The sequence below is a fragment of the Eubalaena glacialis genome, chromosome 4 (assembly GCF_028564815.1).
Source record: "Eubalaena glacialis isolate mEubGla1 chromosome 4, mEubGla1.1.hap2.+ XY, whole genome shotgun sequence".
NCBI classification, from domain to species: domain Eukaryota; kingdom Metazoa; phylum Chordata; class Mammalia; order Artiodactyla; family Balaenidae; genus Eubalaena; species Eubalaena glacialis.
Window position 1 is genome coordinate 177,864,944 of NC_083719.1, and position 21,525 is coordinate 177,886,468.

The 21,525-nt window shown below is 56.0% G+C and overlaps 1 protein-coding gene across 4 annotated transcripts; it reads left to right on the plus strand.

Annotated features, from left to right (window-relative positions):
• Positions 1-975: 975 nt before the first annotated feature.
• Positions 976-20,175, plus strand: ZSWIM4 (zinc finger SWIM-type containing 4). 4 transcript variants are annotated; one of them, XM_061190368.1, is made up of 14 exons: positions 976-1,356; positions 3,398-3,599; positions 4,988-5,344; positions 6,876-7,024; positions 7,110-7,260; positions 8,120-8,287; positions 8,946-9,305; positions 10,612-10,749; positions 11,111-11,365; positions 12,037-12,172; positions 14,417-14,571; positions 16,034-16,197; positions 17,638-17,719; positions 18,133-20,175. In XM_061190368.1, exons 1-14 carry the CDS (start codon positions 1,204-1,206, stop codon positions 18,990-18,992), a joined length of 3,330 nt encoding a protein of 1,109 aa, XP_061046351.1. In that variant the 5' UTR covers positions 976-1,203; the 3' UTR covers positions 18,993-20,175. The 4 variants fall into 4 exon arrangements, with proteins under 4 accessions (XP_061046351.1, XP_061046352.1, XP_061046354.1 ...); XM_061190369.1 differs by having other exon boundaries at positions 6,876-6,955; XM_061190370.1 differs by lacking the exon at positions 976-1,356 and adding an exon at positions 3,139-3,202.
• Positions 20,176-21,525: the final 1,350 nt, after the last annotated feature.

Consider the following 21,525-nt stretch of genomic DNA (forward strand, 5'->3'; position numbering starts at 1 on the left):
GGAGCTCACCATGGAGCGGGGAGAGACGGAAATTAAACGACTGCTGAAAGAGATAAAGAAACGTAATGATAATGGAGAGAAGTGTGGCGAAGGGAAAATGCAGGGTTCTCTAGCAACATGGAGATGGCAGGGGTGGTGGCGCCGGGGACCGGCGATGAGGACCACCGCCTGCTTCAAGGTCACATCAAGAGATGTGACCTAGACAAGCTGAATCAGAAAAAATAATCAGAGGTGGTCGGATTTGACAGCTATTACGTTGAACCTTATGAAATTGCCATTTAGTGTATCAAAAATTGATGAAAATCAGTGATCTCATAGGACTTAACGTAATATGTAGGGCATAAAATGGATTGGAGATTCTTAGCTTGGGGCTCAAGGATGGGCTTGAATTGGGCTCTATTTCTAGCGAGGGTGTCCGCAGCCCCCATAAACTCTACCAAGGGACCTGTGATCCCTCCATCCCGCAAAGCATCAAAACTTGACCCGCCGCCCAAAGAGGCTGAATTTCTCCAGTCACACAGCCCAGAGGGAGGAGGGGCTGAGGGGCTGCCTGGGGATCCCGCCGTTCTGTCTCGCTCCCGGGCCGAGCCGTGTTGATTGTCCCCTCGCGGCGCCCGGAAGCGACCCTCAGTAAACAAAGCCTTGTGTGGGCGCAGCCCCAGCTGCCCGGGGAGCGCTGTCCAGCCCTGGTGGGGCGGGGGAGGAATGTTGTGAATGAACCCAGGACCCGCCCCGAAACTCCGCTTAAGGCCGGCGCCGGGGGGTCTCCTCCCACTGTGATTGGTTTCCGGCGTCCCGTGATTGACAGCGCTGCTCGCTGAGCGCCCTGATTGAGTAGTCCCGAAAAGACAGGCAGTGCATACAACGAATGAACAGCGGCGACTTGTAGACGGATCTGGCGGTGCAGCCAATGGCGGAGGAGGGCCTCGGAGGCCGAAGGGGGGCCAATGGAGACGGGCTGTGGGGGCGGGACAACGGCGGAGGATAAAGCGGAGGCCGAGGCAGCTTCATTGTTGTGAAGGGTCTTAAAGGGGCCGCATCACCCCGCCAGCCCGGGGGTGGGTGCGGCGCGAGTCCCGGGGCGGCCGAGCGCGGACGAAGGACAGGAAGGCGGGCAGGGGTCGCGGGAGCTGGTGAGGCGGAGTAGGCGTCGGACCGACCCCCCCCTACACACAGGCCCCGCCCCGGCCCCGGCCCGGCCGGATGGACCCCCCCGCGGCCAAGCGGAGCCGGGACTGCCCCGCGGGACCGGAGGAGCGCGACGCCGGGGCCGGGGCAGTGCGCGGCCGGAGCCGACCCGAAGCGCTGCTGGACCTCAGCGCCAAGCGAGTAGCCGAGAGCTGGGCCTTCGAGCAGGTGACCGAGGAGTGCGGTGGGGAGGGACCCACTCCCAGCCCCGTCCCCGACATACCTTCTCCCCCTGTCCAGATTCCAGCCTCCGGACCTGCCTCCATCGGAGACACCCCCAGAGATCTCCTCCAAGATCCTTAACTCTGCCCGAGACATCCCCTCATCCTCCCATTTCACTCCTTCAAACCCTATGACCCACCCCCATCCCTTCCCCAGCAGCTCTGCCCTTCAGCCCACAAGACGCAGGGGTTCCCTCAGTGCCCCAGATCCCAACTCGGGACACTTTTTCTCCTCCTGCCCCATGGTCCTCTCACAACCCTGGGTACCTCTCTTTTCCCACCTTATCCTCATCCCCCAGTTAGGGCACCCCATTCAATCCTCACTCTTCTCTCCAACTCCTACAACCCGCCCCCACTTGGGAACAGAGCAGATCTCAGCACCTAGAGACTCCAGATCTCTGTCCTACACCCCCAGTAGAGGACTCCCCCACTTATATAGATCCCAGCCCCAAGACACCCCTTTCTGTCTCCAATCCCTGCCTCCAGCCTCCAGAATCCACCTGCCCCATGGGGACCCCTTTCTTCTCCTGCAGATCCTGCCCTCAGGCACTAACACTCACCCACCCCTCAGTAATTCTGGGACTACCTCCCACCTGGGGCTGCCCAGCCCCTCCTGGCTGGCTGCAGAGATTACTCCATCGTCAGAGTCCCCCCTCCCCATTACCCCATGCTCACTCTCCCCTTGCCCCCCAGCCATCCCAGTCCTTCCAGAGTTTGGCAGCAGGTGTGGGGCCTGGGTCTCGGTACCTGGACAGGTGCACCTGGAATCCTGCCCCTATAACTTCTGGGGGGCCCTGCCAGGATGCCCCAGGGCTGGGCAAAGGATGCCCCCTTTCCCAGCCTCAGTGTGGGTCCCCAAGGAGCTGGTGTCGTGGCCAGGACCTGACCAAGCCTTCCTTAGCCCCCACAGGCTCTGTCCTCTGGCTTTGGGGGGCTTTCTTTGCTCCCTGGCCTCTCCAGAGTTAGTGAGTCTGCTGCGACTGATGGGTCTGGGCCAAGTGTGGATGGGGCGGGCTCTGATTCATGGCCTGGAAAATCCCTCCTTAGTCATCTGCCAACTGTCCCCGAGGCCTGAGCCAGTCACTGGTCCTCCCACTTCCCTTTCAAACCTAGGACTGGGGGCTCTGAAAGGTCCCTGCCCCTTCATTGTGTGTGAGACCCCCAGAGTAATCCTAAAACCTTCTCCAGGGCTCCCATGTACCTGCCCTGGGCAGGTCTGGCCCTAGGAAAGCTCTTGCCCCGCAGAAACTCATGGACTCCTCTGCAGCCTTTTGGGAGTTGTTCTCCTTCTTTGAGGAAACTGGGGCACAGAGAGGTTGAGAAACTTGCCCAAGGACACTCAGCCAGTGAGTAGCAAGCCTGGATTGGAACGCAGGCTCAACCAGATCAGTTCATTGCCCAGAGCCCCCAGGGGTGAGCAGGACACCCCTCCCTTCCTGGGAACCCTTAGAAGCTGGAACAGAGAGCCTGTCTTGGGAGCTGGAGCTCACCAGCTGTGGGACCCTGAACAAGTGAATTCACTCCGCCTCTGAGCCTCAGATTCCCCAGGCTGCAAAAATATTGGGTTGTTGCTATGAGAATTAAGGGAAATCGCACACATAAAGCATTTAGCACAATGTAGGCTAAGAACATGTAGGCCTGATCACTGGTCTTCTCATCACTTTTGTCTTCCTTCCTCGTCCCCCCTCAAAGCCTGAGAGGTGAGACTACCTTACATTAGGACCCTGAGAACTGACATCCAGGAGGGAAGCAGCAGAAAGTTCCAGAACACTAACAATAGGCCAGGTGTTATTGTAAGTGCTGTACATATATTAATGCATATGTAATACTCATGACACCCAGAAGGCAGGTGCTCTTAACATCTTCTTACACTCGAGAAAAACCGAAGCTCAGAGAGGCAAAGTGACTTGCCCAAGGTCATACTACTTGTAAGCGGCAAAGCCAGGATTCAAGCACCAGGGTTTCTAACACACCGGGCCTTCCCACAGGTTGAGGAGCGGTTTTCCCGGGTGCCAGAGCCGGTCCAGAAGCGCATCGTGTTCTGGTCATTTCCACGCAGCGAGCGGGAGATATGCATGTACTCATCACTGGGCTACCAGCCCCCGGAGGGCGAGCACGATGCCCGGGTGCCCTTCACCCGTGGACTGCACCTGCTACAGAGCGGAGCCGTAGATCGTGTGCTGCAAGTGGGTGAGTGCCTGCCCCGTACCCCTGCCAGGGAGGCCAGGGGGTCCAAAGCAGGCGTGGAGGGCTGGGGGAGGTTCCAAATGTCAGGCTTTGATGCCCAGGGAGGGTTGTACAAGAAATTATGAGCTCAAGATCAGGGACCTGCCTCGACCTCAGTCAGCTTAGTTGGGGCATAGGGGTAGAGGTGGTAGGATAGGGAGGAGAGCAGGGAAGAAGGCAGGGCCGAGGCAGTGGTTTTGAGGAGTGATCGTAAGCCAGAAGTGAGAGGAGGTTCCAGACCTCAGACAGAGGGACCCAGGGATGCTCTGGGTCCAAGGTTTAGAGCCAGAGGTAAGAATGATCCTAGACCTCAGGCTGCAGCATCCTCGGTGAGAGTGGCAAAGTTTTAGAGCCAGTGATGAGAGACAGTTTTGGACGTCAGGCAGAGAGACTCAGGTGGAGGTTGGGTTCAGAGGTTTAGGAATGGTCTCAGACCTAAGGCAACGAGGCTTCCGTGGGGTCTAGGGTGGAAGCTGGGGATCATCTGTGAGGAGTGGTCTTAAACCCCAGGCAGCAGGGTCCAGGTGAGGGGAAGGGATGGAGGTTTAGAGCTAGCGATGAAAGATGATTCTAGACCTCAGGCAGCAGGGCTCAGAAGGGAACCAGTAGAGGTTGAGCCAGAAGGCAGGTAAGCCCTGGAATGCCATACCTCCCATGGGGGCAGGTCATGTCTCCCAGCTGGAGGCAGGGGCTCAGCCAAGATGACCCTCTCTGAACCCTGTCAGCCTGGGGGCCCCCTTGCCTGGACATGACCCAGCCGGCCACAGGCTCGGCCACCTCCAGCCGGTATGAGGAAGCCGCCGTCTCCCTGCATGACGCAGCCAGGGCCAGCTGGGGCCTGAGCTGCCCAACCAGTCGGATGAGCCTGGCATCTGGGCTCCCCAGGGGCCAGGGAGGGGTGGGGGGTGATGGGGTGACCTGGCCCCTGGCCGGCCACATCAATCCCTCGCCCCCCAAGTATCTTTGGTATCTTCCCAGGAAGTGACAGGGTGCCTGGAGCCTGGGCTGTATCCATGATTACCCAAGGGCTAAGAAAATCATCTTCAACAGCATTGCTATAATAATATTATTCAGAATTAGAAGAAGAGCAAACATTTATTTAGCACTTACTATCTGCCAACAGTGTTCTAAGCACTTGCCAATATTAACCCATTTCATCCTCATTACAAATGCATGACGAGGATGTTACTATTTGTTCCCACTTCACAGATGTGGACACTGAGGCACAGCAAGGTTAAGTGACTTGTGCTAGGTTACTCAGCTGGGATTTGCACCTGGTCTTGCTGTGCACCGTGGAAAAGACTACCCATCTTTGGGGTGACACAGCAGTGACAATTTGGTTTTGGTCTTAGGGTTCCACCTGAGCGGAAATATCCGGGAGCCAGGGGGCCCTGGAGAGCCCGAGCGCCTTTACCATGTCTCCATCAGCTTTGACCGCTGCAAGATCACATCCGTGAGCTGCGGCTGCGACAACCGAGACCTCTTCTACTGTGCTCATGTGGTGGCCCTGTCGCTGTATCGCATTCGGCATGCCCGCCAGGTGGAGCTGCGGCTACCCATCTCCGAGACACTCTCCCAGATGAACCGGGATCAGCTGCAGAAGTTCGTGCAGTACCTCATCAGTGCCCACCACACCGAGGTGCTGCCCACTGCTCAGCGCTTGGCGGACGAGATCCTCCTCCTGGGCTCCGAGATCAATCTGGTGCATGGTAAGGGCGCACCAAGGTCTGATGGGGGCAGCGAGGCCCCAGCTCACAGCCATCTCGCTTGCTGTGCCACAGGCATTTGTCACAGCATCCAAAGGTACCCCTGACCAAGGAATTCCCTTGTGGTCCAGTGGTTAGCACTCAGTGTTTTCACTGCTGCGGCCCAGGTTCAATCCCTGGTTGGGGAACTAAGATCCCCTAAGCCACGTGGTGCGGCCAAAAAAAAAACAAAGGTACCCTTGATCCATGAGCAGGGGTGGGGGAGCACCACTGCCTGAGGTCAAGATCACACACCTCAGCAATTATACTCCAATAAAGATGTTATAAAAAAAAAAAAAAGGATCACACACCTCAGTAAGCGGCAGATCCTGGATTTGATCTGGCCCTGGGCAGATGAATGGTCAAGAAATCAGCCAGTGGGAAGATCCAGCCCCAGGGTGGGGGTGTCTCAAGATCACAGGAGCAGGCCTGAGTATGGGTGTGTGGAGGTCATAAGGAGTATGTGTGGACATTAGTGGGTGTCAGAGGTGGGATAGGGTAGGAGATAGACCAGGAGGTGTTATGAGTTCTGGGGTGGTTTGGAGCTACAGGTGTTGCTTAACTATTAATGATGGGAGGATGGAGTAGGATGGTGGGTGAGTAGACGGATGCATAGCGGGTGGAGGCATGAATGGATATTTGAGGGTGGCGATGGGTGGATATAGAAGGTGTTCATGATGGGGTGTTGGGGTGAACTGTTGGTGTGGAAAAATGGATGGAATGAGTGGATGGGTGATTTACTAGGATGGTAGGTGAATAGGGAGTTGGTGGTAATTGGTGGTAGGGTTGGATGGGATGGGCTTTGATTGGGGAGTTTGAGGTAGTGGACAGATGGGGTTGGTGGAAGACTGGAAGGACCAAGGGGTGCATGGATTGAGGGTGAGTTGATGCGTGCATGAATGTTCTTATGTGAGGACTAACATGGTGGATGGATCGAGTAGGTGGGTGTTTCGTGTAGGATGTATGGATGGACCAATGGGCTGGTGGGTGTTTGGGGAGATACCTATGAAGGGTGGTTGGTGAGGAAAGAATAGATGGAAAGTTTGGGTTAATTGGATGGATGGCTAGCACAGTTGTGTAGGTCAGTGGATGAATAGGTCAGTGGGTATTTTGAGTGGTTAGTACAGATGAGTTGGAAAGACAAATAGGGGTGGGTAGGTGGATGGATGGCCTGGTGGGATGGGTATATAGATGTGAGTAGGTGGGAGTTATGGGCAGGGTGGATGATGGACTAATGGGGTGGGTAGGTGTGCTAAGGGTTATGATGTGTGGATGGAAAGATGCATGGCATGGCATGGGGGTGTGGATAGATGGTTGAGTGGTTTAAATGGATGGGTAGGTGATGTTTGGGGTAAGATGATGGGTGAATGGATGGATGGATGGGTTTTCAGGTGGGATGGATGGAATTCTGGGATGGGTTGGGTGATTTGAAGGACTGGATGACAGACACCCCCTCCCCCCAGCCCCAGGCTCAGCTTTCCCTCCCTCCCCACAGGTGCCCCAGACCCCACGGCGGGCGCGGGCATCGAGGACGCCAACTGCTGGCACCTAGACGAGGAGCAGATCCAGGAGCAGGTGAAGCAGCTGCTTTCCAACGGCGGCTATTATGGCGCCAGCCAGCAGCTGCGCTCCATGTTCTGCAAGGTGCTGGCTGGGCGGGGACAGCGGGGCGGGACTAGACTGCCGGGTGCTGGAGCCCCGCCCCTCCTCACCGTTTGGTCCGGCGCAGGTGCGGGAGATGCTGCGAATGCGGGACTCCAATGGCGCGCGCATGCTAATCCTCATGACCGAGCAATTCCTGCAGGATCCGCGCCTGGCCCTGTGGCGGCAACAGGGCGCCGGCATGACGGACAAGTGCCGCCAGCTGTGGGATGAGCTGGGTAAGTCCCAGACCCCGGAGTGCGGCAGGCACCCAGGCTTGCCCACCTGAGATTAGGGTCTGGCCCGTGAATCCTTCCTCATTCATTAGCACCGCCAATGTACGAGGCACTGTACTGAGTGCTGGGACTACAGCAAGAAATCAGAGAGATTAAATACCTGTCCTCAGAGAGCTGACACCTAGTAGGGCAGACGGACAAGAAAATCCCACAAGCCCATTAGACCAGGGGTCAACACGTTTTCCATAGGGCCAGATAGTTAATAGTTTTGGCTTTTCAGGCCATTTGGTTTTTGTCGCTGTTACTCGATTTTATCCGTTGTAGCAGAAAAGCAGCCACAGACACACGTAACAAAGTGGGTGTGGTAGCATTCCAATAAAACTGTATTTACAGACACTATTTATTTATTTGAATTTCATATCATTTTCACAAGTCACAAAATATTCTTTTTATTTATTCCCCACCCCCTCCACCATTTAAAAATGTAAAAATAAATCTTAGCTTACAGGCCATTCAAAAACACGTGGCGGGTTCGATTTTCTCCACGGGTGGTAGTTTGCTGACCCCTGTGATAGATGGTGATAAGTGCTATAGAAAAAAAATTTTTTTTGCAAAAGGAGTCCAGTAGCCTGGGTTTGAGTCCTAACTTCTGGCTTCCCAGCTGTGTGACTTTGAGCAAGTGATTTTACCTCTCTGGACCGTAAAGTGAAGAGATGATGAATTGCACCCTCAGAGGCCGGAGGTGAGGGTTGAGCAGAGACCAGTGCCCAGCACACAGCGGGCACTCCATAAGTGCGTGCTGGTCCTGTTGCATGAATGTTGAGCCTCCCCCGTGCCCACATTTGCTGCCCTCTCTCCCCAGGGGCCCTGTGGGTGTGCATCGTCCTGAGCCCCCACTGCAAACCAGAGGAGCGGACGAGCTGGCTCCAGCTGCTTAGCAAGTGGGACAAGCTGGACGTGTGCCCGCTGGAAGAAGGCAACTACTCTTTTGATGGGCCCAGCCTGCAGCCCACCGTAGCCCTCAGCCCAGGTAGGAGAGGGGTCCCCGCCACTCCCCCCAAAAAACCATCACTAATTCCTGTGGCCCAGCCACCCCATCGTGGCGCTCTGGGGGAAAATGGAGGCAGGGCAGGGGGGACCAGCCCTTGCCTGCCTCCCAGCCAGGAGGGAGTACCCAGGGCAGGGGCAGTAGGCAGCCCGAGGGACAGCGATGTGAAATACTTAAGATGCCTATAGTTCTGGGCTGGATTCCTGACTCAGTCTCCTTCTGGCCATGGAGGCAGGAATTGGGCAGGGGGTAGGGGAAACAGATAGAAAAGGAAACAGGTATTGAGAAGAGAGAGACAAGTAAAGAGAGGCAGAGATGGAGGGAGAGAGGGAGAGGGAAAGATAGAGAAGGAGAGAAAAAAATGGAGTGTGGAGGGAGAAAGATGGACAGACAGTCACAGTTGTTCAAGATCAGTTGTCCATTCATATGAAGGAATATCTCCACTGACACACACACACACACACACACACACACACACACACCCCTTTAAAAGGCTGCTGGAAGGATTTGGGGAGATAACACACACTCATCGCTTCACCCGGAGCCTAGCACCAAGCTGGCACTCAGTGGGGCAGAGCTGACCAGCGCCTGACTGCTAGGGCCCCCCTCATGGGGCTGCATTTGGGCGCCTCTCCCACAGGCCCAGAGGAGGAGGAGGAGGAGGAGGAGGTGGAGGCTGCAGGTTCCCGCCACACCGTGTTTGGCCGCGCCCTGCAGGCTGGGTCGCTGCACTGGAGTGACGCCCACCTGCAGAGGATCCTGGCCAGCGACTCCTATGGCCCCAGCCTCACAAGCAACGGGGGTGGTGACAAGCCAACTTTTGACCCCCAGGGCCGCCCACTGTGGCTGGGCGAGCCCTTCCCCACTGCCTGTGCCCGTGTGGACACCCTGAGGGCCCACGGATACCCCCGCCAGGCCCTGCGACTGGCAGGCGCCATAGTCAACACACTCCGGCTGCAACGGCGACATCAGCTTGAGACCTACAAGCAGCAGAAAAAAGGTGGGCACCAATATTGTCATCATGTCCTGGGGCTGCAGACACAAATGCCAACAGCTGGGGGCTGTGGCAACCTGGAGAGTCTGTGGGTACAACAGGAAAACAGACCACTCTAGGTGTCTTGAGCAGAAAGGAATTTAATGCAGGGATTGAGGGCTCACAAAACCACTGAAAGGGCTGCAGGATTGAAGGTCAGGGAAGCCCCTGCTTGGCTTCACACACTTGGACTTCAGAAGCACAGGAAGTTCAGCAGGCTGTAGCCCTCACAGGGCGGCAGGGCAGTTCCCAAGAGGACAGCCCAGAACCTGCTGGCAAACCTCATGTCTGTGCCCTGCAGACAGCCACACACCTGCTCACAGCTACTGCAGGAGAGTAATGGCCTCATTCTCTCCCACCTTCCACACCTCACACAAAGAAGTCTGGGAAATGTAGTTTCTATAGATCTAGCCACGTGCCTTTAAAGAACATGGACCCAGTGTGGCCAGATCTTCTGATTTTTCAAGAGAAGCAAGAAATCCAGTTATCTAATGTGGAATTTACTGATTTTTTTCAATATGGGCAACAATTTGAAAATTGTATTAGGAAAAACAGAAACTCACACTGTATTGGCCCAAAAAAGGACACGTTTGTGGACTAGATATGGAGGGACAGGAGAGAGGCTACCAGTTGTGTTCTCTGGGTGATGGAGTTGAGTTGATGGGTCAGTTACCTGGAAATTGAATACAGGGTGTAATGGGGGCATTGGGATCTGAGCAGACCCCTGACCTAGCCTCAAGGCATAGGGTTAGCCCCCCAGAGGAGGTGAGAGCTAAGCTGAGATCTTAAGGATGTTTAGGAGTTTCCCAGGAGAAGGGGAGGGAGCAACAATGTTCCAGTTAGAAGGAACAGCATGGGCAGGAGCCCAGAGGCAAGGGAGAGCACGGCTTGCGGGAGGAGATTGAAGGATGGGCTTCCAGGTGGGGTGGGTGACCAACACAGGGAAACTTTCATATCAGTCCTTGGGAGCCCTGAAAGCTGGCTGGGCCTGAGAGAGGTGGGAAGGATCAAGGGTTATAAGGAGGGGAATGACACTGGTTGGATGTTTTAGAAAGCACCCAGTTTAGCCAGGCCTGGGTCTGGGTGTGGGACAGGAGGCCAGGGCCGTGGAGGTGAGAGCTGCTGCAGAGCTCAAGGGGCAGAGAAAAGGGTGCTGGGTGGGCAGATGGTGAGTGGGCACTGGGAGGTTGGGCTTGGGGTTCAGGGAGAGGAAGCCCCCCCTGGGGGCTTGGTGGAGGGGGCTGGGCATTGAGCCCTCTCTTCCTACCTGCAGAACTACTGCAGAAAGGCTCCACCTGCATCACCAACATGGAAGGATGGGTGGGCCACCCCCTGGACCCCATTGGCTGCCTCTGCAGGGCACTCTTGGAGGCCTGTCACCTAGAGGAGGAGACCCTTGCCATTTACCCAGGTACCCACACTGGGGACCCCTTGAGGAGGTGGGAAAATCACCACCTCTTGGCCATGCCCCCTTGCCCAGTACCCCTAGAAAGTGAGGCCACGCCCTTACACTTGGCCGTGCCCCTACACTTGGCCACACCTTTCGGCCAGTGCCAGGTGCCAAGAGGCTTAGCTTCTCCTGAAAGTGAGGCCACCGTAGGCCTATCTGCTGTTGGAAGGTGGGCCCCACCCCTGGTGTGTGCGGAAGCAGCTGGGCTCTCCCTAAACCTCCCCCCAACCCCACACACAGTGTCCATGTTTAAGGTCAAGGACCACTGGAGTCCCAGGAAAAGGGGTTCCCCTCTAGCCGCCCTGGTGTCCTTCTCCCACAGACTCAGGCCCTGAGAAGCGGAAGGTGGCCTACCAGCACGTCCCGGTGCCCGGGAGCCCTGGGGAGTCCTACTTGGCAATGGCACTAGAGGTGGCACTGCTGGGCCTGGGACAGCAGCGGGCCCTGCCCGAGGGGCTGTATGCCCAGGACAAGGTGGTACGCAACGAGGAGCAGCTGCTGGCCCTGCTGGAGGAGGTGGAGCTGGACGAGCGGCTGGTGCAGGTGCTGCGCAAGCAGGCGGGACAGCTGCTGGAAGGTGAGGACCCCACTGCTAGCCTGGCCGTTCCTGAAAGATAGGGTCCTGCCTCTGTACTGTAGTGGCCTGGTTGTTGCTGGATCGGGAGACCCCGCCCCTAGCTCCACCTCCTTGTCCTTACTGTCTTTCCATACCTTGGCAGTTCCTAAAAGGTAAGCTCCAGACCTTGGCCCCGCCCCCAGAAGTGCTGGCAGCCAATAACGGCTTCGAGTGATGAGGCCCCACCCCCTGCCCACTTTGGAGCCAATGAGCCTAGTCGCTGATGCCCAGCTAGACATTGATTGGCTCTGCCCACGGTCCTGCCTTGTGAGGCCCCTCCCCTACTGCAAAGGGAAGCTGGCTTGGCCACACCCCTGGAGCAGGTGCAGCCCCACCTCCACCCTCTGGCTTGGCCACACCCCTGGAGCAGGTGCAGCCCCACCTCCACCCTCTGGCCCCACCCTGCATCTGAGTCCTGCCCCCTATCCAGGGGTGCCCAGAGTCTCTTTTCTGTGGATTTTCCAGTGCTTGTCTCAGTCTTAGCCCTGTGCTCCCACCCCCGGGACCTCTCTAGCCCCAGCCACTCTATCCTGGGTCTGCCCATCCCACACTCAGAGCCTGGGGTGTGGGGAGATCTGGGGAGGGGCCATGCAAGCCCACACCAGGAGGCTGATCTCAGGCTGCCCCTGCAGGGGGTCCTTTCAGCGGCTTTGGAGAAGTGCTGTTCCGGGAGAGCGTGCCCATGCACACCTGTGCCCGCTACCTGTTTACTGCACTGCTGCCCCACGACCCCGACCTGGCCTACCGCCTCGCGCTGCGAGCCATGAGGTGAGGAGAGGCAGCTGGGGACTCCCACTTGGCCGGGCAGGATTGGGGGATGGGAGGCTACTGGGAGCCCCATCCTTCTGCCTGAATTCACAGCTTGGTTCATTCAGCCTCCCTCATCCGGGCATTCCAGACTGCCCTGTGCTCTTGATTACACATTAGAAATGTGTCATATTATTTTGAATATGAGAAATAGCCACATGACACAGAATTCAGAGTCCTTTTCTAGGCAGGTTTGTCCCAACTTACCCAAAGCTCTCTGGAGGCAAGCAGTGTTACCACTTTCTTATCTATACTGCAAGAGTCCATATTTCTGCAAACCCATAATCTGAAAATTAAAAGTTGGTTCTCCTTTACGCCATGACACATCCTGCACGTATTCTTTGCACCTTGTTTTCACTGAACGTTTGCATCTTAAAAGCTATATCCTATCACATAGCATGTGAACCACTGCAGGGATACACCAGGAAAAAACCAATCTGGAGCTGATAGACATTTACACTGTTTCCAAAAAGATGTTGCAATCAATAACCGGGTTATTTCCCATGTGCAACAGCAAATCATAGAGGCAGAATTTTAAAAGGCCCCGTCTATAGTGAACCATGTCCAACAAATAAAGTGAAATCTGTCCCCCATCCTCTGATCCTATTCTCCAGAGGCACCTATTAACAATTTGGAGTGCATTTTTCCAGAATATTTGGAAAGAATAATCTGTTAAGAGCCATGATTTAGAGAACACTCTTTCATGTGCTAGACTTTTTTCTGAGCCAGTGCCAGCAAATTACAGCCCACGGGCCAAATTTGGCCCGCTGCCTTGTTTTTGTACAGCCCATGAGATAAGAATGGTTTTTGTATTTTTAGATGGTTGGAAAAAAATCAAAACAATATTCTGTGACACATGAAAAGTATGTGGAACTCAAATTTCAGCGTCCAGAAATAAAGTTTTATCGGCAGAGCACCATTCACTCATTTCCTTATTGTCTGTGGCTGCTTTTACACAACAGTGACAATTGTGACAGAGACCAAATGGCCCACAAAGCTGAAAATATTGGCTGTCCAGCCCTGTGCAGAAAAAGGTGCTGACCCCCCTGATCTAAATCTGTGACTCACATAGTGAAATAAGTATGTTTACCCCCATTTTACACATAAACAGGCTTAAGGTGTGTCCCGAATTATGTAGCAAAGTCATTTAGATATTTGGAACCAGGATAGTCTTGACTCCTATTCCATGCTATTGATTACATATAACAGCTTTGAAAAACTTTCTTAGCACAGAATGCATGTAAACAGTGAGCTGCTGAACAAAATATCTTAGGGGGGACGTTGAGTCATTCAACAAACATTTGTTGTTTACCTGCTGTGTGTCAGGCATTGTCCTGGTGCTGGAGAGGCAGTGTCGGTGAACCAAATAGTCAAAAATTCCTGTCCTCATGGAGCTGACCTTGTAGTTAGGGAGAGACAGTAAATAAATTTATAGGTAAACTATGTCTATGTCAGATAGTGACATGCAAGAAAGGGGTGGAAGGAGTTGGGAGTAGGAAGTTGCACTCTCCCACGTGTTGGGCATGTCAGGGAAGAACTTATTGAAAAGTATTTGAGCAAAGACCTGAAAGAGGTGAGGGGGAGTCACAAGAATGTCTAGGGGAGAGTGTTCAGGCAAAGGGAACAGTTCGTGCAAAGGCCCTGAGGTAGGGCTGTGCCTGGTGGTATGTGAGGGATGTCAAGGGGAACAGTGACTGGAGCAGAGTGAGCAAGGGGTGGGACCACATCAGGACACAAATAATCCCCTTACCTCTTTATCAGCCCTTGGTGCGTGAATAGAGCATCCTTTATTTACTCAACCCCGCAGTGATGGGTATAAACAACACTGCAATGAACATCTTTTTTTTTTTTAATTTTTATTGGAATATAGTTGATTTACAATGTTGCATTAGTTTCAGTTGTACAGCAAAGTGAATCAGTTATACATATATCTATACGTATATCCACTCTTTTTTAGATTCTTTTCCCATATAGGTCATTACAGAGTACTGAGTAGAGTTCCCTGTGCTATATGGCAGGTCCTTATTTATCTATTTTATATATGCAGTGAACATCTTGAACATACATCCTCCATCTTTTTGGATGCCCAGGGATTTGCTGGCCTAGGAGGGTAGGCTCTGGCTGAGGCAGGAGGCCTTTCTCTCCTAGAGAGAATGGAGACTCCAGCCTTGTCTCAGGGCAGGACTGCTTCTCTTCTCACCCCAGGCTGCCCATACTGGAGACAGCATTTCCAGCTGGAGAACCTCACGGCAACCCACTGGATTCCATCGTGAGCAACCGCTTCCCCCGCTGGTTCATCCTCGGCCACCTGGAGACCCGCCAGTGTGAACTGGCCTCCGCCATGCTGACCGCCGCCAAGGGTGAGGACAGCGGCTGCCCCCCACCCCCGTCCCCCTGTCCTCCTTTACCTTACTCCCCTCCCTCCTTTCCCTCATTCCTTCCTGCCTACTTTTTATCCTTTTACCATATCCCACCCACAGTTTTCCTTAAGCGCATTCTTTTTTTGGCCACCCCACACAACATGTGGGATCTTAGCTCCCCAACCAGGGATCAAACCCGCACCCCCTGCAGTGGAAGCGTGGAGTCTTAACCACTGGACTGCCAGGGAAGTCCCTCCTTGAGCACTTTCTATACGTACCAGGCACTGTCCCAGGTGCTGAGCTTGCAGCAGCGAACAAAACTGTCCCAAATCCTGTGCTCTGTAGTGTTAATTCTAGTGAGGGCAGACAGACAATAAATAAGGTAAAGAAGATAGTTATGCAGTGAGAGGTAATAAGTGATAAGGAGGGGAATAAAGCAGGTTGACACTTAAGCCAAGACATGAAGGTGAAGGTGGAGTCATGCCAGTATCTGGTGTCTTAGCTCAGCTGCTGTAACAAAATACCATAAACTTGGTAGTTTAAACGACAGGAATTTATTTTCTCACGGTTCTAGAGACTGGAAGTTCAAGATCAGGGTGCCAGCATGGTCAGTTCCTGGTGAGGGCTCTCTTCCTGGCTTACAGACAGCTGCCTTCTCACTGCGTCCTCACATGGCAGAGAAAGGGAGAGCTCTGGTCTTCTCCTCTACTTATAAGGACACTAATCCCATCCTGGGGTTCCTAGCCACATGGCCTCATCTAAGCAAAATTACCTCCCAAAGGTACTATCACGCTGGAGGGTTAGAGCTTCAATATATGAATTTTGGGGAGGACACAGTTCAGTCCATAGCATCTGGGAAGAGCATGCCAGGCAGAGGGAACAGCCAGTGCAAAGACCCTGATGCTGGACTGTGCCTGGTTATGTTTGAGGAACAGAGAGGAGGCTGATGTGGCTGGAGCAGAGTAACAGAATTGTAGGATCTGGGCCAATGATAATAATAGTAATAAAAGCTCACATTTGTGTAACTCTTGCCATGTTAAGGCCTTTACAAGTATAGGCTCACTGCAGCCCTGTGAGACACGTACCCTTGCATTAGTACTACCCTTTGTACAGATGGGGCAGCCAAGGCACAGAGAGGTGAAGCGACTTGCTCAAGGTCACACAGCTTGTGAGTGGCAGGGATTTGAACCCAGGCATCTGGGTCCAGAATCGGTGCCCTTGACAATTAGGGGTCCCGTGGGTCCCTGGGTGGCTTCCTCCCACTGGAAAGGAGGGGGCAGAGGAGAGAAAAAGGGGAGTGCCAGGAGTGGTCTAGGTCTTCATAGAACCATTGCCAGGTGCCCCACTGTCCACATTCACACGTTTGCACATGTGTAGAGGAACCCGTGTGAGCAGGTCAGGCAGCAGCAGGGGCTGGTGCTGGGTGTGCCCACAATATCCTCTGTCCCTCCCCCCACCCTAGGAGACCCCAAGTGGCTGCACGCAGTACTGGGCTCCATCCAGCAGAACATCCACTCTCCAGCCTTGCTCTTCAAGCTGGCGCAGGACGCCTGCAAGACTGCCACGCCGGCCAGCGCACCACCAGACACCACACTGCTGGGCATTGCGCTGGAGCTTGGCCTGCAGGTGACTGGCCGCAGGGAGGATGGGGGCAGGGGGCTGCTGCCTGAGGGCCAGCCAGGTGAGGGCCACTTGGGGGTGGGACCTGAGTGTGAGGTCTGCCTCTAGGGGCGGGGCCTGAGGGTAAGCATCGCCTCTGGGGGCAGGGCCTGGATGTGAGCGGCACCTCTTGGGCAGGTCTACAGAGGAGCAGGGTCGGTGAGTAAGAGTCCTGAGGGTGAGGGGATGGAGTCACCAGTGAGGGTGGGGCTTATGAATGAGTGACTCAGTAGCAGAGCCTGAAGGTGAGAATCTACTTCTGGGGGTGTGGCTGAGGACAAGGAAGGGGGTCACGGAGCATGCAGGTGAGTGGACTGGCCATGAGAGAGCAGAACCTAAGGGTGCTGGCCTTGGGAGTGGGGCCTGGGGCTGGTGTGCCGTAAGAACCACGGGTGGGCGGAGCTGAAACTGAGGGGGCAGAACCTGCCTGCCAGGAGCTTTCTTGGGGAAAGGGCCTGTAGGGACTGCAGCCTAGAAGGAGGGGTCACACCACTGAGGGGCGGGGCTTGGGGAGAGTCCTGTGAGTGAAGAGCCACCTCTGGAGGGTGGGGTCTGTGGTTGAAAGTCATGGAGGCGGGGCCTGCAGGTGAGTGTCCAGGCCATCCTCAGGGGCCGGACGAGGGACAGCGCTGCAAGGGCAAGACAGAGGCATGGTTGCAGCCTGAGGGGATAGACAGGTATGGGGCTCATGGGGGCGGGGCCTCAGACGGTGGCCAAAGAAACAGAATAAGGTACAGATTCGGGTGATACCTTCCCAGGTAGAACTGGCCAGCAAAGGGCTGGCAGGAGGCAGAATTGGCCTCTGAACAACCCCCTGAGGGGGGCGGAGCCATTGTGGGGGATATGTGGGAGTTGAGATCAGGGTGGTGCTTCAGGCAGGTGACCCACTATTTAGAAGCTTCCAGACAGGACCTGGGGACCAGCGAGGAAGGTGCTTATTGGGGGTGGGACCTGAAGAAGGTGGGACCTGTAGGGCAGGTGCTTTGTTTGGGGCTGCAGGGGGAAATCTGCTGACAGGAAGCATGGAACTTTCCAGAGAGAAGGGGCAGGTTGGTTTGTCGTCCCAGGTAGGATCCATGGGGCCTCAGAATAACACCAACACTAACAGTAATGGCTGGCATCAGCTGAGCACTTCGAAGAAGTAGGCACCGTGCAAAGAGCTTTACCTACATACTTTCACTGAATTCTCACAACTCGATGAGGTGGATACTATTTTTATCTCCATTTTACAGATGGGGAAGCTGAGGTCCAGAGAGGTGAAGCCCCTTGCCCAGATTGTATGGCTCCTTGATTCAGCCCTTAACTTCCAAGTTTCCCGGGGCCCTTAAGGATCCCCCGCCCCCCTTCCACACGCCAGCCCTGGTTTGGGTGACCCCCTTCTCTACCCCTCCCCATCCCATGCTGCAGGTGATGCGGATGACCCTGAACACCATGACCTGGCGTCGGAGGGAGATGGTGCGCTGGCTGGTCAGCTGTGCCACGGAAGTCGGTGAGAGTCCCCAAGGGGACCCGCCACCCACCTCCCTGTGGAACTGGGCAGGCATGAGGGAGAAGCAGAGCCATTTCCCCGACTCCAGCCTGTGCTCAGGGCTAGGCCAGGAGGGAATGTTGGGAGGGGGGACCGAGCTGGACAAAGACCTGGAGTCTGGCTAGGCTAAAGTGGCTTGGAGAAGGGACAGTCCCTCCAATGCTTAGCCCCCACCCCACCAGATCCCACCCAGCCCAGCTGCCCTCTCCTCCCTTGGAAAAGTAAAGTGAAGTTTCTGTCAAGCCAAGAGTGGCGGTAGAGGGGGTGCAGCTTTAAGCCTTGGCTGGTGGGGATAGTAGGTCAGGGTAAACCCATGCACACAGGGTAAACCCCTGTCCCATTCCTGACCAGTGTCACCCTGTCATCTCCCACAGGCCTGCAAGCCCTGATGAACATCATGCAAAACTGGTACTCCTTATTCACACCGGTGGAGGCAGCCACCATCGTGGCAGTGACGGGCACCACCCATGCCACGCTGTTGCGGCTGCAGCTGGATGCGCCCCGGCGGGAGGAGCTCTGGGCCTGCGCCCGCACCCTGGCCTTGCAGTGCGCCATGAAGGACCCGCAGAACTGCGCCCTGCCCGCCCTCACCCTGTGCGAGAAGAACCACGCGGCCTTCGAGGCGGCCTACCAGATCGTGCTGGATGCCGCAGCCGGCGGCCTGGGCCACGCCCACCTCTTCACCGTGGCCCGCTACATGGAGCACCGCGGCCTGCCGCTGCGGGCCTACAAGCTGGCGACGCTGGCCCTGGCGCAGCTCAGCATCGCCTTCAACCAGGACAGCCACCCGGCCGTCAATGACGTGCTCTGGGCCTGCTCGCTCAGCCATTCGCTGGGCCGGCACGAGCTCTCTGCCATCGTTCCCCTCATCATCCGCAGCATCCACTGCGCCCCCATGCTCTCCGATATCCTGCGCCGCTGGACCCTCTCAGCGCCCGGCCTGGGGCCCCTCGGGGCTCGCCGGGCTGCCAAGCCGCTGGGCGCCGACCGGGCACCGCTGTGCCAGCTGCTGGACGCGGCGGTGGCCGCCTACATCACCACCAGCCACTCTCGCTTGACGCACATCAGCCCGCGGCACTACGGCGACTTCATCGAGTTCCTGGGCAAGGCCCGCGAGACCTTCCTGCTGGCGCCCGATGGGCACCTGCAGTTCGCCCAGTTCCTGGAGAACCTCAAACAGACCTACAAGGGCAAGAAGAAGCTCATGCTCCTGGTGCGGGAGCGTTTCGGCTGAGGGGCAGCAGGCAGGCGGTGGGGACATCCGCCTTCGCCCCTGCTTCTGTGGCACCCGCCCTCCATCACGGGCCTCAACACTGGAGGCCTATGTGGCATTTCAGTATTAAGTCAGGGAAGGAGCCCGGCTGGAGCTGGGTGGTCTTGCCTGCCATCCCCTCCAAGCCCAGAAGGAGGTGGGAAGCAGGGGGTCGCATCCTGCCACATGCGTGCCTAGGGCACATGCGTGCCTAGCGAGTGTGCAAGACGCAAGGATCAGAAGCCATACCACCACCCAGAGGCCTGGAAGGGGGTGTGTGCTTGTGCAGCTGGTATGACCCCACCTCGAGCACCCCAAAAGCAATAGGCAAGCTCTCCCTCCCCAAACCCACAGGTCTGCCTTGGGCTGGGGTGGAGGAGCTGGGAGGCAGGACTTTCCAGAAACTGGCTCTCAAAGTCAATGTAGCAGACCCTCCCTGCAACCAACTCTGGGTGCCCAGAGGGCTTGTGTTAGGGCATCTAAACTTTTGTACCCTCCCCTCACTGCCTCAGGGGTCCCACCCGCAGGACTGCGCCCCCTCCAGGCTGCCCAGCTGGGACCAATGGCTCACCCCCACTGAAGGATTTGAAGAGGCTTCAGGCCTCGGCCACATACCTCACCACCCATCCCGCCAGGACTCCCATTCCCTTGGGTGCCAGGGTCCCAGGGTGGGCTGGGGGCTCATTACTGTCCCTCCCCCTACCTGCTAGTCACTGGACATACAACTCAGGAACCGAGCCAGGCTCACACTGTCCTCCAAACCTGGTGTAGGGGGGGGATACAAGCGCAGGCAAGCCAAGGACCCCCCCTCCCCCCGATCTAGAAAGGAAAGAGGCCAACATCTTAGCATTTTTTGGCCCTCTGTCTGTCTCTCTGTCTGTCTCCCGCTGATCCTCTGCCACCCTGCTCTGCGCTTCATCTTACTCCCCCTTCCCATATTTCTCTCCATCTAGCCTGTCTTTCTATTTGCATCCCCAAGTCCCAGCTGCTGTCTCTCTTTGGCCTCCCTTTCCCCCACCTTGACCCAGGGAGAAGGAGAGTGTCCCACCCCCCAATCACCCTCCTCTATCTTTTCTCCTCTTGTAATTAAGGACAAAGATTACCACATTTTGTAACTTTTTTTCTATTTATTGAACCATATATTGTATTTCCTTTTTTTTAAAGGTTGAACACAGCTTGTTCTTTTTAATTTTATTTTGAGACTAAGGCGTGTTCCGCCCCCCGCCCCATTGTGGCCCCCTGCCAGGGCCGCCTTTCCCCCCCCCCCCAGAAAATCTCCAGCCTCTTCTCTGGGTACAGCTTCAAGTGAGGGGTGCAATGGGAGCCACTGCTGGTTTCCTCCAGTGGTAACAGTATGGCTGATAGACAGGGAGAGAGAGCTCACTGAGCAAGCCGGGGGCTGACACCCGCGCTTTACACCTGTCATCTGTTGCAACACCTGTCATAACAGCCCTACGAGTCGGTAGGATTAGCATTCCTGTTTTACAGAGGAGAAAACTGAGGCTCCAAAGTTTAAGAAAGGGCACTCAGTTTTAGAAAGAGACAGAGCTAGATTTAGTACCTTGCTGGGGTAGGGCCACTGATTGCTCATCCCGGGCTGCATGGCCCATGCAGCGCTGGGAATGGCCACTAGGGGGTGCCCTGGCTCCAGCACTAGCTATTGGAGTTAATTGCAAGTTTCTGAGCACGGGCGGTGGTGCGTGTCAGGTGCTGGGTGCAGCTGGGTGGGGAAGGCACGCCCCCCAAAGGTGGGAACTCGGCTTAGACTAGGCCTTGGTGGGCGAGGTCAATGGGGGGGCGTGTCTGGGCTCCTACACCGCGGATGAGGCTCCCAATCCCCAAATTGAGGGATCTAGTGGACGGCAAGAAGGCCCTTGGTTGCCTTCCTTTACTGGCTTCCTGTCTTTAGAGAGGGACGGACAGAGGGACGGACTGTCTGGGTCACTGTCAGGGCCGGGGCAGGCGAGGACAGAGGCTTCCCGGAGGGGCGGGGCTCAGAGCGAGGCTGGGCGGAGCCGGCCGCTAGAGGGCGCCGGGGGCCCGCGCGCAGCAGTGGGCGGGCCTTCGGTGGCGCTGGGCCTGGTGATTGGTTCGTGGCTCCTCCCTGCGCTGGAGGGAACCAGTTGGAGGCGGTCCCACCTCCTGCCCCGCCTCACGCATTCCCGCAGGTAAGTCGTCCCCCCCCCCCCCCCCCGCCAACCCGCTGACCCGCACGTTCCTTAGTGCCGCCTGGAGGCCTGGGAGGGTAGGAGTGGCAGTTCTGAGCACTCTACATCAGCTTTGGCCCTTGTGGTCCCAGCTGCCTCCAAACATCCTCAGACCTGGGGTGCCCCGTACTGTGCCCCTCACCTCTCAAAGTCATCTACAGATAGATGTTTCCCACAGACCTAGGGCACGACTCAGGTCCCAGTCACAGCCAGATGTCCCCCTTGGGCCCACATACACACCTCAAGCCCAAGTTCCCCACCAGCCTTCTCAGATACCAGACACCCCAAATCTTACCCCAGCCCAAGTT

What these genes read in the sequence shown, in the direction of transcription:
- ZSWIM4 (XM_061190368.1), top strand. Translation starts at nt 1,204, where the DNA reads ATGGACCCCCCCGCGGCCAAGCGGAGCCGGGACTGCCCCGCGGGACCG. An exon ending in CTACAAGCAGCAGAAAAAAG is followed by an intron (nt 9,306 to 10,611) that starts GTGGGCACCAAT and finishes TCCTACCTGCAG; the next exon opens with AACTACTGCAGAAAGGCTCC. An exon ending in GGCGGGACAGCTGCTGGAAG is followed by an intron (nt 11,366 to 12,036) that starts GTGAGGACCCCA and finishes CTGCCCCTGCAG; the next exon opens with GGGGTCCTTTCAGCGGCTTT.